Source organism: Choloepus didactylus, chromosome 1, assembly GCF_015220235.1.
Source record: "Choloepus didactylus isolate mChoDid1 chromosome 1, mChoDid1.pri, whole genome shotgun sequence".
In the NCBI taxonomy this organism is placed as follows: domain Eukaryota; kingdom Metazoa; phylum Chordata; class Mammalia; order Pilosa; family Megalonychidae; genus Choloepus; species Choloepus didactylus.
Window position 1 is genome coordinate 215826339 of NC_051307.1, and position 16296 is coordinate 215842634.

Consider the following 16296-nt stretch of genomic DNA (forward strand, 5'->3'; position numbering starts at 1 on the left):
GGTAGACATTACAGAGGTGGGTTTCAGTTTTGATCTTACCCAAATCTTCACGTAACCCAAATATGTCTCAACTGAAGTAATAGTGTTTTGTTTTAATGTTAACCTTTCTTTAACTTTAAAGAAAGAAATCATCCAAATTATTATCTCCCTTTTGAATGGGACAACCAAGGCTATATTTTCAACTACTCACTGGCAGTCTTGAACATCTTAACACACGACAAAACTTCCAGTTGGAAGCTTATGTTTCCAGATTTAATTACTTGGAACTTTCTGGAAGTGTGTTATAAATAAGTCTCAGCCTAGTCTTGACTAATTGGCTCATGTCTGTTATGGATGCAGGAAAGACAGATGTTTGTCTGAATACCTTTGATCTCAAAATCTTCTAGAAACAGACACACTTAAGTGATTTCCACAATTTCCTGGATTTCAATGTGTCAAAATCACCACCATAGAAGTGAGCTATTTCCATCTCTTTTTTTATCCAAAGCCAGGAAATGGGATGCTGTGCAACTTCTATTTTATCACTAATCGTGTGGTTAACAATAGTTTTAACACATAAAAAGACTTCAGAAGTGATTTCTTGTAGGTTAGGTTTGAATTTGAAGCCAGTTCTCATTGGCCGCCACCTTTGTCAGTGTTTTTTATCATTTGAATAGGATTTGGGGAGTTCAGGGAAATGCCCTTTTCCTGGTTGTTTAGTGGAATGTGGAGAGCAAAGAGAGCATTTAAAAATAGGTCTCATTATATACTGCAAATGTGCTTGCTAAAGTGCTTGCCTACCTGTGTGCTTTTCTTACCCAGCCAGATATGTACCACGTTGGTGTGGGAGAGGCACGGTTGTGTAGCCTTTGGGTTTGCACACAGCTCTGCTTTGATGCGCAGTTAAACTCTTTGTGGGCTCAGTGTTCTCCACTGCAAAATGAGTTAATATAGTACTAGCCTTATTGGATTGTCCTGAGGATTCAGTGCCTTATGGTACATAGCTGTGCCAGGAAAATGGTAAGTTCTCGGTGTCAGCTGTTGTTGCTGCCGCAGCACCATCATCATTGCTATAGTTGTTTTCTGCTTACTTGAGTTGAATTGCAGAGGCCGTGCGAAGACAGGGAGCAATCACGGAGCTCTGAGTTCTGCCTCCATCACTGCCTGGCTATTGAAATAGAATGTATGTTGTTTGACTTAGTTGGGCCATACAAAATAAAATGAAATAGTGAAGATGATGACAGTGGTGACAAAGCTGCCGAGAGGTACTGTACATATAATCTCCTTTAATCCCAGCAGTAGCACAATGAAGTAAGAGTTCTTAATCCCATTTTATAGATGGACACATTGAGGTTCACAGAGGATAGCTAATTTATCCCAGTTCACACAGTGGAGCAAAGATTTGAGTTGGACTCTGAAATGCATTCCCTTTCCACTCTGCGTTCGTTTGACTCCTAGTTCCAACATCAACTAACTCCCTGATTATTGTCAAAATCACTTATCTCTGTGTGCTTCAGTTTCTTCTCTGTGAATTAAGTCATTTACAGAGCATCAAAAGGAAGCTAAAAGAATGTATGTGCCATGTTACTCGTAGCTGCTAGAGCCATCTAGGGGAGAGAAGCAAGCAGTGAAACTGTACGGTACTAATAGTGTGTTTTTCTCACTATAGGACTGTATAATTTAAATGTCATGTTCACTTTCTTAATTGTTGACAAGACTGCATTCTTCATGTATTCCCTCTTTGGAAATATAAATGTCAACATATGTTTCATTCAAACATCAATGCTTAAATCAAAATGCCACTTTTGGTCAACTGAAATCATCAGTAGAGCCGGGGAGGCTGGATGTCTTCGAGTCTGGGTGGAGCGGCTGTTTCCTGACCTTGGAGTGTCTCTCCAGGTGCCCACACCCTACAACAATAGTTATTTGTGCCATATTTTGGGCCTCTGGGATTTTCTCTGGACTGTGCATGTCAGGAAGGCCAGGGAGTAGGCACCTAGTCCTTGTCCACTGGTGGAAAGCCTCATGCCTCTCCCTGCCATGTAGTTGGCCCCCTTATTTTGCTTCCTGGGCCCAAATAATATCATTGCTTGTTGCCATATATTTTAAACTCTCTCTGTACAGACCAGATAGTAAATATTCTAGGCTTTGAAGGCCATATTTTCTCTGTTTGAACTACTCTCCTCTGCAGCTGTAGAAGATACGTAAACTATGAGCCAATAAAACTGCATTTACAGAAACAGGCAGCAGGCTAGGTTTGGCCCCCAGGCCATGGTTTACCCATTTTGGGCTTAGAGTTACTTAGTGAGTTCGTTTGACAAATGGATTCAGCCATGTGTAAAGGACCTACTCCTGTAAGGCACTGTGTGGGATTCCTGTCTGTCACCAGCCTGTCAGACTGATGACTCCTCCCAAGCCACACAGCACATTCGTGGTACATCCAGACAGCCCAGCCCTGCCGACTCTGTGTTTCACTCCATAATGTGGCTTTTTTACCATTTTTAGCCATATTACAGATTATACTTACCCACAGCTGTTTTTCTCCTAGGGCCTGTTGATTTCAGGCTATTGAAGTTTTCTTATACTTACCTTCTTTCTCACGTCACTCTAGTCACCCACCAAGCAGAATCCCTTTTCCTTCTGCTTGGAATGTTCTCCCCAAATAGCCCCATGACTTACTTTCTCACCGCCTTCAGGTTTTAAATCAAATAACTTCCTTTTCAATGAGCTTACCCTTAAAATTGCTAGTGATCAGGGCAGAACTCATTGAGAAGTGAATCATTCAGATATGACTAAATTATTAGTAGCTGAGGAGCATTTGGTCCTAAGCCAGCCATGGATAGAGCAGTGACAAAGTATTCGAGGCACAGTGAGGGGGTAGTGCAAAGGGCCTGGGGTAGGATTTTTTTTACCTAGTGTGATCATGGGACCACAAAGAGGCCTGTGTGGCTGTACCTAAGAGGGAGAAGGTAGAAGTGGATGAGCCTGCAGAAGTTGTCGGGGCCGTTGACACAGTCCTCATGGAAACTGGCTACTCAAGTGTAGTTACATCAGCATTTTTAAAAATGCAGCTTATTAAAATAGCAGAATCTCAGCCTCCACCCCACACCTCGTAGACCAGAATCTGCATTTTAACAAGCTCCCCAGGTGATTTGCATACATAAAGTTTGAGCAGTGCTGTCATAGATCTTTGACCCCCCACTTCGAGTTCTTTCCACTGTCACCCTCCTTACCCTTCCCAACACCAAACAGAAGGCCAGTCCTGCCCTGGTGATCTTATGCATTTAAGAAAGTTAATTGCTGTTCCTTATAAGAAGTTTGGGGAACCCTGAAGAAACTAAACCATTTTTGGGCTCTCTATAGTTAGTATATTCTAAATACTTCCCTAAAATTGGTTGATTCCTTTTTTGAGGTGGTTCAGGTTCTTTTCCCCTAGCGACTGCCACATGCTTTCCAAACACCTTCAAATGTAATATTTTGTTCATGGGTATATATATATATAGTCAATAAAATTCCATAATTCTTTGTTACTGTGCAGGCCTAATCTATATGTTGATTGTTCATTATATTTTATAAAGGGCTTTCTTTTTTCCTATGTAACCAAAGCATTGAAAACATTAGGTTATTAGCACACTGAAAAATGCAATCAATCAGATGATTATAATCTAATGTTTTAATGATCACATTTTTAATCCAATTATGCATGTTTGACTCTCAGATTTTCTTTAATTAAAAATTATCTCCTGGCACTGCTATCGGAAATAAGAAATCGAACAGAATCAAGCCAGATATCATTTAATGTTGAAAGCAAACTTCAAGGATAACTGAGCCACATTGGATTTAGTGATTGACCATGACTTTAAAGCCTCATACAAATTTTTCTAATTGATAAGAAAATTTTAGTCATCCTCAGATATACTCCGTTTACATTCAAAATAGGTATTTCCCTTTCTAAATAAACCTCCCCTAACTGATTGTTCATATTGTCATTCAGAATGCTTAAAAATGAAAGACAGAGTTGGGTGAAATGTAGACTACTTAATATAGTGTGTATTTAATATAAAAGTCATACATTATTCATTTTTCCAATTTGAATAACTTTGAATTTTGCATCCTTGTTCCTCATCTTTTTCTTTGATGAACAATTAATTATTAAAATATAATATTGTCTGCATACAGCACTCAGGTTCCTTAAAAGTAGAGTATGAGATCCATTCCTTTTCAATTCTTTTATCAAGTAACGTGCCGTACCTGCTTATTATGGTATAATGGAATGAATAGTAGTATAAGGAGAGTCTTTCAAATATTTTTCTAACTAGTTAAGTGGCTGGGATAGGAATATTTTGAATTCAAATTAATAATTAAGATAAAAGTTCAAGACAGAATGCTCTGATGGGGATGTAGATGGAGTCACACTGCCCTTTTATAAAAGGATTTGTCTAAGTGCTTACTTTGTGCCCTTTACTAATTGAGATTCATTTAATACTTGGAACCTCCTTACGAGGTTGATAGTTATTTTTTTACGCTATTTTATAGATGAGGAAACGGTTACAGAGAGGTTAAAGGACTTGTCTGAGGTCACACCATTAAGAACAGTAGACACCCATCCTTCTCTCCATTTTCTAATATCTACCTTTATTAAGGTTTTCTTAATGGAATAGTTTAAGTTTTCAACTGAGAAGTGCATTGTTCCCTCTTGGTGGTTTTACTCAGGAACTCCCAGTTCTGAGTCCCACCAATTAAGCACCTTTTGGCTTAAGCAGGCTTTGGGGGCTGTGCCGGGAATATGGGTTTACCGTTTCTAGAACTGTCTCTAACTTACAGTTAAGCATTTTGAGCAGCACTAATGGGACTGAGCAAGAAATGGAAGTTCCAGAAAGATCAATATAAACTCATGTTCATTTTGAATTTAGAAAATCCTAGGGGTAAAAAGCAACTCAAGAGTTAATTCTGAATTGTATTGTTCACAAAGGAAATTACTGTTAATGTTGGGGGCAGGAGAACAGTTGGCATGCTCTTACCCCAAGTCTGGCCGTGGCCGTGAGGGTGACTTTCTAACACCTGGAGCCCCTCCAGTCCTTGGCTGAAAACGGGGGTTGGCAATCTGTAGCCCCAGGCCACGTACCCACCCCCACCTATGTTTATTTGGGCACTCAACTAAGACGGGTTTTTATATTGGAGCGCTAATTAAGCAAAATGTTATCACCCCCAAAGAAGAATTCCATTGCTCTCATTAATAAAAAATTGTGCCAATTATTATCCTATATTGAATTTCATCATAAAGTTGTGGATATTTGTTACATAACTATGCACATAATACTTTCAATTTTGCCTTTGGCCTGCAAAGACTAAAATATTAATTATCGGGCCCTTTATAGAAAATGTTAATCTCTGATTTAGGACACAAAACTGAGCAAGCCTTGAACTCTGCTGGGCTTGGTCCCAGCCATTACTTCCATAAATCAAGGCTTACAGTGAGCGGGCACTGTGCTAAGCCCCCTACTTGTATTATTTCACAGCAACCTTGAAGGGTAAATTCTCTCATTAATCCCATTTTACAGATAAGGGAAGGGGCTCAGAGAAATAGAGCCCTCTGCCTAAGGCCACACAGCTTTTAAATGTCAGTGGATTCCAAAGCCCATGCTAGACCTTTAACAAAGAAAACTACCCTCTATACCCTGTACTGCTCCAGGTGATGGAGAATAGAAATCCAGCTTTAAACAAAATAAGACATATGCACAACACAATAAAGGTAGTACACGGCTAGAACTTGGTGATTAGAGGAATAATAATAACGACCATAATAAAGATAACAACTAGAAGTAGAATTAGAATAGCTATCATTTATCAAATGTTAGCTTCCAGCACTTTCTGAACCCTTTTCTTGTATTGACTTATTTAACCTTCACAACAGCCTAGGAGGTTTGTTTTTTTTTTGTTTGTTTGTTTGTTTTGTAACTTGCATAAGATCATACAGCTTACAAGTGGTGGGCTGGGATTTGAACCCTGGGAGGCCAAGGGCTGCTCTCTTCACCAACCCCTGGAGGAGAAGTGGAGTGCTGGTTGTGGCAGTGGTTTCATTTCATTTTCTCAGCACTAGTGATAAATCTGCCACTCTCCAGGCTTACTGTTCCAGATCCCAAGCAGTTTCCTCGAAGAAAGAATCTCTTCCGAATCTCTGTGTTCTCTTCGCAGTTTTGACCTTGGGTCTATCCCTTCATTCTGGTTTTCCATTTCTCCTACCCTAAAATTAAAGAATTGGATATTTAGGGGGTTTTCAAAGTGTCACTCCAGGGGTGCCCCCGCTCCTACTCAGCTTCACCCTCACTGGCTGCACTTTTAGTTGGTTGAGTTACTGGGCTCCTGGGTTAGATTTTACTCTAAGAAATGGTTCTTTATCCCCCAAAGCCACTGCAGTAAGGCTCTATGAGGGCCCCACCATGTCCCAGTGTTCTGAGATCTGATGGCATTGATGGTAGAGGAATAAAGTAGCAGAGAAGTTACTTATTCTCCTCTCTCCGCCTCACCAGCTCTACCTACCACTGATCATATTGCCCCTTCTGGTCAGTTGAAGCCACATCAGGAGCGGTTTGGGTGGTCAAGGTGTCAAGGACAGAGAAGCACTTCTGTGCTTGGAACAGTGGACAGAGCTGCAGTGTCCTTGGGGACCCTGCCAGATTCACTAGCCATTAACGAGAAGTCATTTAAGAGTCCTCACCCTGCTGAACCTGTGTTCCTTTTTGAAATCTAGTCTCCTCAGATTGGTGGGGCAGGTGTTTCTGCTTTATCTTTATAAGTTCTGTAAAGCCATGGTCTGTTCCTCAAGTGGGTGCTTTAGATGCCAGCTTCAGATGCCGGCTTGCAAGGATTGTCTTGTCACTTCCCATCATCGTGTAGCATGCTTGACTGCAACCCTAATATTGGATCAGGCCTCTAGGGGAAAACCCAGATTTTCTGGCCATTCAGTCCAGAGCCCTTGATCCTACGGCAGGTCGGTGCGCTACAGCTGATGTCAGGTTCACTCACAACATGAGGGAGAAATGGTGGTGGTGGGTTTGCGGTTGGCAGTGCCAATCCCCAGAACACCTACTCTAGCTACCGGGTTTGTGTGGACTGTTTATGCAGGCAGGAAGCACAGAGGCTAAAACACAAAATGCCCTCATCCTGCCCAAACTTGTCCCAGCCAAGCTCATTTGCAGAGATTTCCCCATCATTAGGCTGCTGTGGGTCACCAGGTTTGAATTAAAGTCTGGGCCTGCTGGTGGGCAATTCCGTGATTTTTGGCCTTTTGTCTGTCAGAAACCGCTTTTGTCGTTTTGATTATGGAAACTTGTGATTTGAAAGTCTTTTGCATTTATTAGTTTATACTTCTTTTTCCTTTATAGAAAATAAATCAAAAGCCTGTGTAAGGATCAGGCAAGATTTCTGAGCCTCTTGAGTAACTGCTGTTACTACACTGTGCACTGTAGTGACCCTGCACTGAGCTACTTAATCTCGCTGTACCTCAGTTTCCACATCTGTAAAAAGAGGGTATTAAAAGTACATACTTCACAAGGAAAAATTGAAAACATATTTTTCCCTCAAGAACTTTGATGCCCTATGATTTCAACTTCTTTTTTTTTATCAAAAAATTAAAAACAAACAAAACAAACAAACATTTCAAACAGAAACAAAATCAACTTAGACAGCAATAGTCTATGAAGTTTAAAAGGCTTATAACATGTAAATTTAAATGATATTTTCAGAAATTTATCTTGAAGATGTATATACATGGTATTTTCCTAAAATCACAATAGTGCTTTATTTGATTTAGATCCAAAATGTATTTAAAAGCTCTAGTATGGATGAAAATAAAGAACACTTTGTCTTTGGACACCCCCCCCCCAAAAAAAAAAAAAGTATGTACTTCAGAGGATTGTGAAGCAAGATAGCATCGTGATGGTTTAAGAATGTTGGAAGCCTGGATTCTAGATTCAGCCTACCTGGTTTTGCATCCCAGGTTTGTAAAGAGGACACATTCTGCATGCCTCTCACAAGTGTTAAAAAACACTACTGTTTATAAAGCTCTGAGAATAGGGCCTGGCACATTTAGTATGTTTATCTGTTTGCATCATGTAAATACTCTGAATAGTGCCTGGCATATAATAAACGCTAAATAAATGTTAAGTCTTATTCAACTAATCACTACTAAAAGGAACTTGAAATTTTAATTATCCTATTGTGGTTGATTCCTGTTGGGGTTTTTGCATTACCTCCCAGTCACTTACACTTCTTAGATCTGGAGACACACATTTGCCCAAATGTCTGGACTGGCTGTTCTGCCTGACCGTGCCTGTTAGTGTATCAGTGAAGTAATCTGGAGCCCTGGGATTCCCCAGGAGTGTCCTGGGACCGTGGTGGAAGACTTTCAAGGAAAGCCCAGCCATTAGCAGGACCACAGCAGCCTTACTAAAGCCTTGATAAAGGGGCAGAAGGATTTAGACCCAAGGCTGTTTCCTGGAGAACCAGGTAGAGACTTAGGAAAGAAGCTGAATGACCCACTGAGTCTGTGTGGGAGGATTATGAGACAGTGCCCTGATCCTCTCGGTTGCACTGTTCCTTCCTACCTCAGGGTCTTCACACATGCCGTTCCCACTGCCAAAAATGCTCCCCAACCCCACATCTTCAGTTTTTACCTTCAGCTCCTGCTTTAGCAGAGTAAGAACTACGCAGACTCTGGTCAAGATACCTGGATTCATATCTCTGCCTTGCAACTTAACACCATGTGACTTTGGGGCAGACACTAACCCATTCCGTGCCCTCTTTCCTCATAGAGTTATTTTAAAGTATCAGTGTCCAGTTTCATCTTATATATCATTTCTTCCATTTAAGAAACGTGAAAAGAAGAACCCTGTTTCCAGGGCCATCATGTTTGATTAAGTTCAGGTTTGTGCCTTAGTTAGAGTCCACTTTGATTTAGATAGGACTTAGGTGAAACCACAGTGCAATATAACCCACTTCGGGATTGCACTTTACCATGGCTTAGTTTCCATTTCATATTGACTCTCTCCTTGTGTCTCCAAGTTTGTTCCACTGATGATCAGTATAATGGTATTAAGTAGACAAGGGTTCTGTGGTGAAACAAGATTATTTGTTTTCTGCAGGCCTTCTCCGAGACTTTCCTCTGCTAGGGTATTTTATCTGTTTCCTGGGAGAGTGGGAGGGACTGGAATATTGCCCAACATTGTTATCATCATCAAACCATTTTTTCATGAAATATTCTATGGTGCTGATCCTCTGGGAAACGTTGCTTTATTTTTGGTGACTCTCCCACCACCAAATGTTAGCACTTCTTGGGATGTAAACAAACATAAGGCTTGTGCTGTGGTACCAGCATTGCAAGGGTTTTGACTGAGTGTCGCAGCATGGTCCAACCTATAATTGTGCTTTTCTTTTCCCTCTTCCCCCCAACAGAGAAGGAGACCTTTCTGGATCCGTTTGTCCTCCGGGACCTCCTGCCTGCCTCCCTGGGCAGCTATTACCGGTACACAGGCTCTTTGACCACCCCACCGTGTAGCGAAATTGTGGAGTGGATAGTCTTCCGGAGGCCTGTTCCCATCTCTTACCATCAGGTAGATCCTAAGCCCCAAATGGGGCTTCTGTGTGTCCTTGTTTTGTGTTGACGTTGCTACAATACCCCAGTACAGATTTTTTTGATTACCTGCTCTTCACTGATTCCTTCGTTCTTTTATCCAATAAGTGTGTTTTGAACCCAAGAATTATAAAATGTAAAACGTGGTTTCTCACTCAACATTAGCTATAAGCAGCTGAGGAAAATTGCAGCATGGAATTAGGTCACATTTCAGTATTCATTCTGGAGGAAATAAAAAGAGCTGTCCATTACAATGATGATACTTTGTGGCAAGGACTTTTCTGAGGTCTTTACAGGTGTTAACCCATTTTGTCCTCCTGAGGTGTCTTCTATTACACCCATGTTTTACAAAGGAGGAAACAAGACATAAAGGTTAAGTAAGTGCCCAAGGTCACACAGCTGGTTGCTGAGCTGTGGTGTCTAACTCCAGAGATCATGCTCTTAACCGCTAAACCTGCATACAGAAGAGAGAGAGATTTGTGTACACAAAGACAAAGAATAAACAATATCATCTGTTGAGCTCTTTCTATGTATCAAGCACTTGACTAAACATGTGACACATGTCAACTTAATCGATGGCCAAACAACACTGAGAGATGGGTGTCATGCCACTGCGGTGTAGAGAGGCTGAAGTAACATGCCCAGAGATTCATGGTTAATGAGCGATGGCTTCAGACACCAAACCGTTTATCTGACTCCAAAACCCATGTGGCTAACCACCTCACAGCAGTGCTTCCCCCTGAGTGCAGCTGCAGAGAGCTCATGGGAAAGTGGCATTTAAGCCAAGCAGTTCCCTGTGTAGAAACTGGTGGGAAAGGAGATGGGCAGTGACAGCCCATGGGGAGCCAGCAAGAGGGTGGGGAGATTTGAAATTACCTCATGAGGGTAATTGATGGGAAGGGGACATGTTGTTTGACCAAAATTCAGCTTACACTCACATAGAAGAAGAGTAAGATTTCTTATGTATAATTCCAAAACAATAGAGCCAGGAACTATGGGTAGGATTTCTAAGAAAGTGGGTTTGAGCCATTAACCAGGACTGTCTAAAAATGGAAGGGCCTTCATAAAAATGCCTCCTCTCCTTCAGAGCTTGACAACTAACGGTAGGGATATTGTAGAGGGAAGGGGGAAGATTTGGAATGACCTGATGACGTCAGTAATGTAATTAAAGACACAGCGGCATCACCAGCTTTTGGGGGGGGGGGGGTTTCAAAGATTTTCCTAACAAGGGCAGAGGGTACAGAGTAGGGAAGTGGGAGAAATAGCATTAGATGATATCCTCATCTTGGGCCTTTTTTGGATGTAAGAGATAGAAACCTCCTTAAAGTTAGCTGAAGGAGAAGAGGGTACTTTAAAGAAACAATGGTAGAGACATCCTAAAATGAAGCCAGTTATGTCTCATCATGACCTGGACTAGAAATAGAAAAAAGTGAGGCACATGCTTTTCATGGTCTTGCAGGGGCCTGTGATCTGTTAAATTTTGGAGTTTCTGTCAGAGTGTTGTGATTCTGTGCTTTGCAAAATTCTGGTCCCTTTTCTCCCCCTACTTGCTTTGTCTTGGTTGCATGGCCCAGTTTGGTTGTTCTAACACCAGCTGCTCCAACTACCAACTGACAATAGACTGGTGTTATTTCAGGTACTCAAGAGGATGGTTCTGAGTAGACTCGCCCGTGAATTGCCTGGCCTTCTGTCATGCGTTCACCCTGGGTTGTCATCCCAGGCACTGGGCAGAGTCCCAAGCCAGGCAGAGATGCCCTTCTAGGGGTAAATGGAGCAGGTTCTGCAGAAGGAACTTTATGGAGGAGAGACCATTTATCCCTCTCACAACTTTGGATGGTGTGGGGCCAGGCTAAACAGATTTGTTTAGTCTCATTACTGTTGGCAGGCACTTTACTTTGAGATTTTTTTCCCTTGTATTTCCACTCTGACGAAAAAGGAAGGACTGGCGATTTGTATTTTACATTGTTTCTGAATAGGATCCGTCAGCCTTAAGGAGATAATGAAATATGAAACAAGTTTTCTTCCTCATGGTGAAGCCAGCATTGTTTTATTAAAATAAATGAAAATTACAGTCCAAATATTTATATCCTCAGGGTTTAGGTGGAGGGGCTTTTAAAAGGAATCCTTTTTATCAACTAAGATAAATGCTTTTGTCATCAAAGATTTAAAGACTTGAAATAATGAGATTAGGAAATACGGGTTTGGCCACTTTTTTTTGTAAAATGCCTGGGAGGGGTGAACGACAAAGAGTGGCTGATTAATTGGAGATTAATTGGGACAAATAAGGTCCATTAACACACACTGGATTTTTTTTGCAGCTTTCGATATTTTGTGGGGCCAAAGGATAGGCAAAGTTTGGGGCCTGGGCCTCTAGTCAAGTGTTTGTCATTTAAGAGCATTTTAACATTTGGTAACTAGAGCTCTTAGAAAATGCTTTGTTAAATCTGTTTACTCTTCTACTCCCTGTAACCCATACACTCAGAGAGAAGTCTTCCAGTACATGACTTCTCTGTAGCTATTGTATCTCAAGGAAATAATGAAGAAATCTAATAATCACATTGGCTTTCCAGTTACTTTACCATATACCATCTTCAGCCAGTACTTTACTTTTATCAGGTACTATTTTGTACATGTCCCCAAAGGGGAAAATGGCCATTTTCTTGTGGCCAAACTGATCCTTGCTGGCTAGTGCTAGGAGGTCACAGCTGAGCTAGTCCTTGGAAAGGAAAGCTCTAGCCTTCCAAGTATTACAGCTTCAGACCTTCCCACTCTGACCCTGCCAGCATTCTTTCTGCCAACATTTCTTAGCACAGAATGTTCATTTCAGAAAGGCAGACAGCCAGTTCAGGAAAGCCAAGTAGTCGGGAATTCCATATCTGCTTCTATCAGAAAGAAAACATTGCTAGTCCTCCATGGCTCTCCTTCTCCAAAGCCTCGGTTTCCTCTCTTCTCTGTCCTCATCCTGTGTGGGTGCCTGTAAGCAGTGAAAGTGGAAAAAAAGTGAGCGCATATTTGCTCTTAAGTTGAGTAGTTAGCACAGACTATTGGCTTGCATGATGTGGATTTCTTTGAGGCTTCCAGAGTGAATATGATCAACCACTTGTTTTTCCTCTTTTGTTCTCTTTTGCAAGTCTAGTTGGACTTTCAAACCAGCCCTATTGCCAGTGATCTCTGCCTCTGCTTTTATGTGACAGTCTAGATCCCATGTTGGCTTGGTTGGTCAGTATTCAGTGGGGGTTATCAACAGCTAGTGTGGCTGTCAGGCAAAACGTATGCTATGACCTTGTCACTCCCAAAAATGGCAGTCAATAAATCTGAATAAGTATGGTTTGTTTTGGGGTGTTTAAGCCAGAGTGGATATGAAAGGTTTATCTGCGTGGTCTCTTTAAGTCACAGTTACCCCTATCATAAAGCACAGAGCAACAGTTAAGACTGTGCGTTCAGAGCCAAACTGCCTGGGTTCCATTCCTTGCTCAATTCTTTAGCGAAATTACTCAACTGCCTTACTATTCAGTGCCTCTGTTTTCTAATCAGCAAAATAGGGATGATAATAGTACCCACTTCATGGAGTCATTATAAAGATTAAATGATGGAATTCTGCAAATGCCTAGATGCATGCCTGGCATGACAGGAAGTGCTCAATAAATTTTAGGTGATGTTTTTGTTGCTGTTATTAAATTATCACCAAGCCCCTGGGGCAACACTGTCTAAAGGAAATTGAACACAAACCACATATATCTTGTTAAATTTTCTAGCAGCCACATTCAAAAATGTAAGAAGAAATAGGCAAAAAAAAAAAAAAAAAAAAAGGAAACAGGCAAAATTAATGTTAATAATATATTTTATTTAACCTAATATATTCAAAATATTATCATTTCAACATGTAGGAGTAGCCACATTTCCAGTGGAATAGCCACTAGAGACTGCCACAGCTCTAAAATTTACCTCCAGTCTACCACATTGAATGAATAACTCAATTCAGAAAGTTTCTGTTCCAGTACTACATAGTGTACAGTGTATATGGATCAACATTTTTTAAATGATGGGGTGAAGATGCCATTATTAATCCAAACCCAACAGCTTTCTTCATTAACTACAGTGAAGTCCTTTTCTCTTTCTTGAGAAGCCCTTTCTTAATTGCCTCCATGCAAAGATTTTGAACCTACAGGGAGGACATGGCCCTGCTTTTAACTCATTATTCTCAGTTTTTATTTTTGCAGCCTTGGTTCAATGAGTAAAATTTTCAGTGCTCCAGGCTATTGGGAATTTAATATTCCATCATTATTGTCTTGTTTAAAAATGAGGCAACAAAACCTGGCCTGCCCTGTCATCCCTAAAGGTATGGTCCAGCTGAAGTGTCTCCCTGATGGTGGGTGTGACATTTCAGTCCCTAATTGTTACCCTGGAGGTTCTCTTTGTGATCATAATGGACTCTGGCTTTGTTTTAATTGCCATTATATAGCTATCCTTTGAAAACATTGTGCTTAGCCTTTTATTGGTTCATAATTGTCTTACTTTTGTTTTTCTGTCATTGTCCTCTTCAGCTACACTAGTGTCCTCCCCATGTCTCGTGGACAGGAGCTCTTGCCGCACACAAGTAGCATGAATAGATTTTAACAGTCCTTTGATTTGAACTGACAGATTAAAAACTAATGCTTCTCTGTAATATTTTTATAATAAAAACTAGGTTGAAATGATTTATATATACTTCCAGCCAACACATTTGCAATTCAAGGTTAGAACTGCTCTTGAAACAGCACCAGTTAAAATGCAATTACAACTCCCCAAGCAGGGATAAAAGAAGGAAGTGTTTTACATGTGCACTTCAAAAGTTAAAAATCCAATTTAATATTATAGAAATAAAAACTTTCATTTATTTTTACTAAATGAGAAAGACTTCTTTAGTTATAGTAAAGTAATGGTAAATTCACATGTGCTTATTACATGCCACTGAAAATGAATAAGATGAAATAAAGTGAGGGCTTTCTGAGATGGATGGCATTTTCTTCTTGTGCCTGCCCTCTTGGTCACTGTTCCTAATTCCTTCTGTATTAGTGCAATAGGCTGTTTCTTTCCAGAGTGCAAATAGATTTATGTCCTCAGTGGTGGGGGACATCTGCTTGGGATGGCCTTGGGGTCATCCAAAGGGATTTGCTTGGAGACTTTTACTAACGCCATACTCAGTTTCTCCACTGCAGCATTAGGCTTTCAGTGAATAATTCTGAAAGCCTGTTATGTGTGTGGCATGAAGTGGTTGAAGTGGAAGATAGAGTCACACAAACCTGGGTCTCCAGTCCACACGCTGTCTCTTGATTCCTTTGACCTTAGGCAAGTTAGTTAGTGTCTCTAAGTCCTGTTTCATCATCAGTCAAATGTTGTTGTTATTGTAGTAATAATATCAACTTCATGGGACTGTTGTGAGAACTAAGGGAAAGCAAATAACCCTCTTAGCACAATGCCTAGCACATAATAAAGTCAGTAAATGTATAACCTGGTAGTTCCCTGGGACACCTGAGACTCAGAGTTAGAGTTCTGCAGCTCTGAAAGTCAGCACTACTCCATACAGCAAATGTTAAAGAAGCTGAAAAAGAGATCTCACTTCAGTTAGTGATATGAATGAAATGGACTTGGTTAGGACTAACATATATCAGAGTACAGGGTAATGTATGGTATTGACTGTAGTTTAAAACTTCAGCTTCTATTTGAGACCAAAGGAAGAGATACTTATTTTGTCCAAAATTTAAATATTCTGTAGCACACTCTCTTAATTTAACCTGTCTGGGCAGTTCATTTAAACAACATAATTACATGGAACCTAGAATAGGGAAGAGATCTGGTTATTCTGTAAAGATTAATGTAATACCCTGATACATCCCAGAGTATTTGGGGCAGAAAATAAAAAAACATTTTGCAAAGTCCTCCTGAGGGACTGGGGAAAAATGTGGAAATATTAAACTTCCTCACCTTGGGAATTCCCGATATTCTCGCAAGCATTAGGGACACCACATTTAATAAGTCAAGCCATTGATTTTGGGGTCTGCCCTTATGAAACTTATTCCTGCAAAGGAGAAGCTAAGCCTACTTAAAATTATGCCTAAGAGTCACCCCACAGAACCTCTTTTGTTGCTCGGCTGTGGCCTCTCTCCACCAATTCTGCAAATAAACTCACTACGGTCCCCCCGTATGTGGGACATGACTCCCAGGGGTGTAAATTTCCCTGGCAATGTGGGACATGACTACCAGGGATGATCCTGGCCTGGCATCATAGGATTGAGGAAGCCTTCTGGATCAAAAGGGGGAAAAGAAATGAAACAAAATAAAGTTTCAGTGGCTAAGAGATTTCAAATAGAGTCGAGAGGTCATTCTGGAGGTTATTCTTATGTATTATATAGATATTCCTTTTTAGTTTCTAGTGTATTGGAATAGCTAGAAGGAAATACCTGAAACTACTTAACTGCAATCCAGTAGACTGGATTCTCGTTGATAAATGTATAACTACATAGCTTTTATCTTGTGACCGTGTGATTATGAAAATCTTGTGACTGACACTCCCTTTATCCAGTATATTGGTAGATGAGTAATAAAATAAAAAAGACAAAAATAAATAAATAATGGGGGGAGAGATAAGAAGTGTGGGATGTTTTGGGTGTTCTTTTTTATTTTTATTTTTTTCTTGAAATAATGAA

General features: G+C 40.5%; 1 protein-coding gene across 5 annotated transcripts in view; it reads left to right on the forward strand.

Annotated features, from left to right (window-relative positions):
- The window catches only part of PTPRG (protein tyrosine phosphatase receptor type G), a 686843-nt gene that overhangs the window by 540770 nt on the left and 129777 nt on the right, over positions 1-16296 (forward strand). For all 5 annotated transcript variants that reach the window (XM_037799495.1, XM_037799505.1, XM_037799497.1 and 2 more), the window contains one exon: positions 9433-9590. In XM_037799495.1, coding sequence (XP_037655423.1) covers positions 9433-9590 — 158 coding nt within the window. The remainder of the gene's footprint in view (positions 1-9432; positions 9591-16296) is intronic.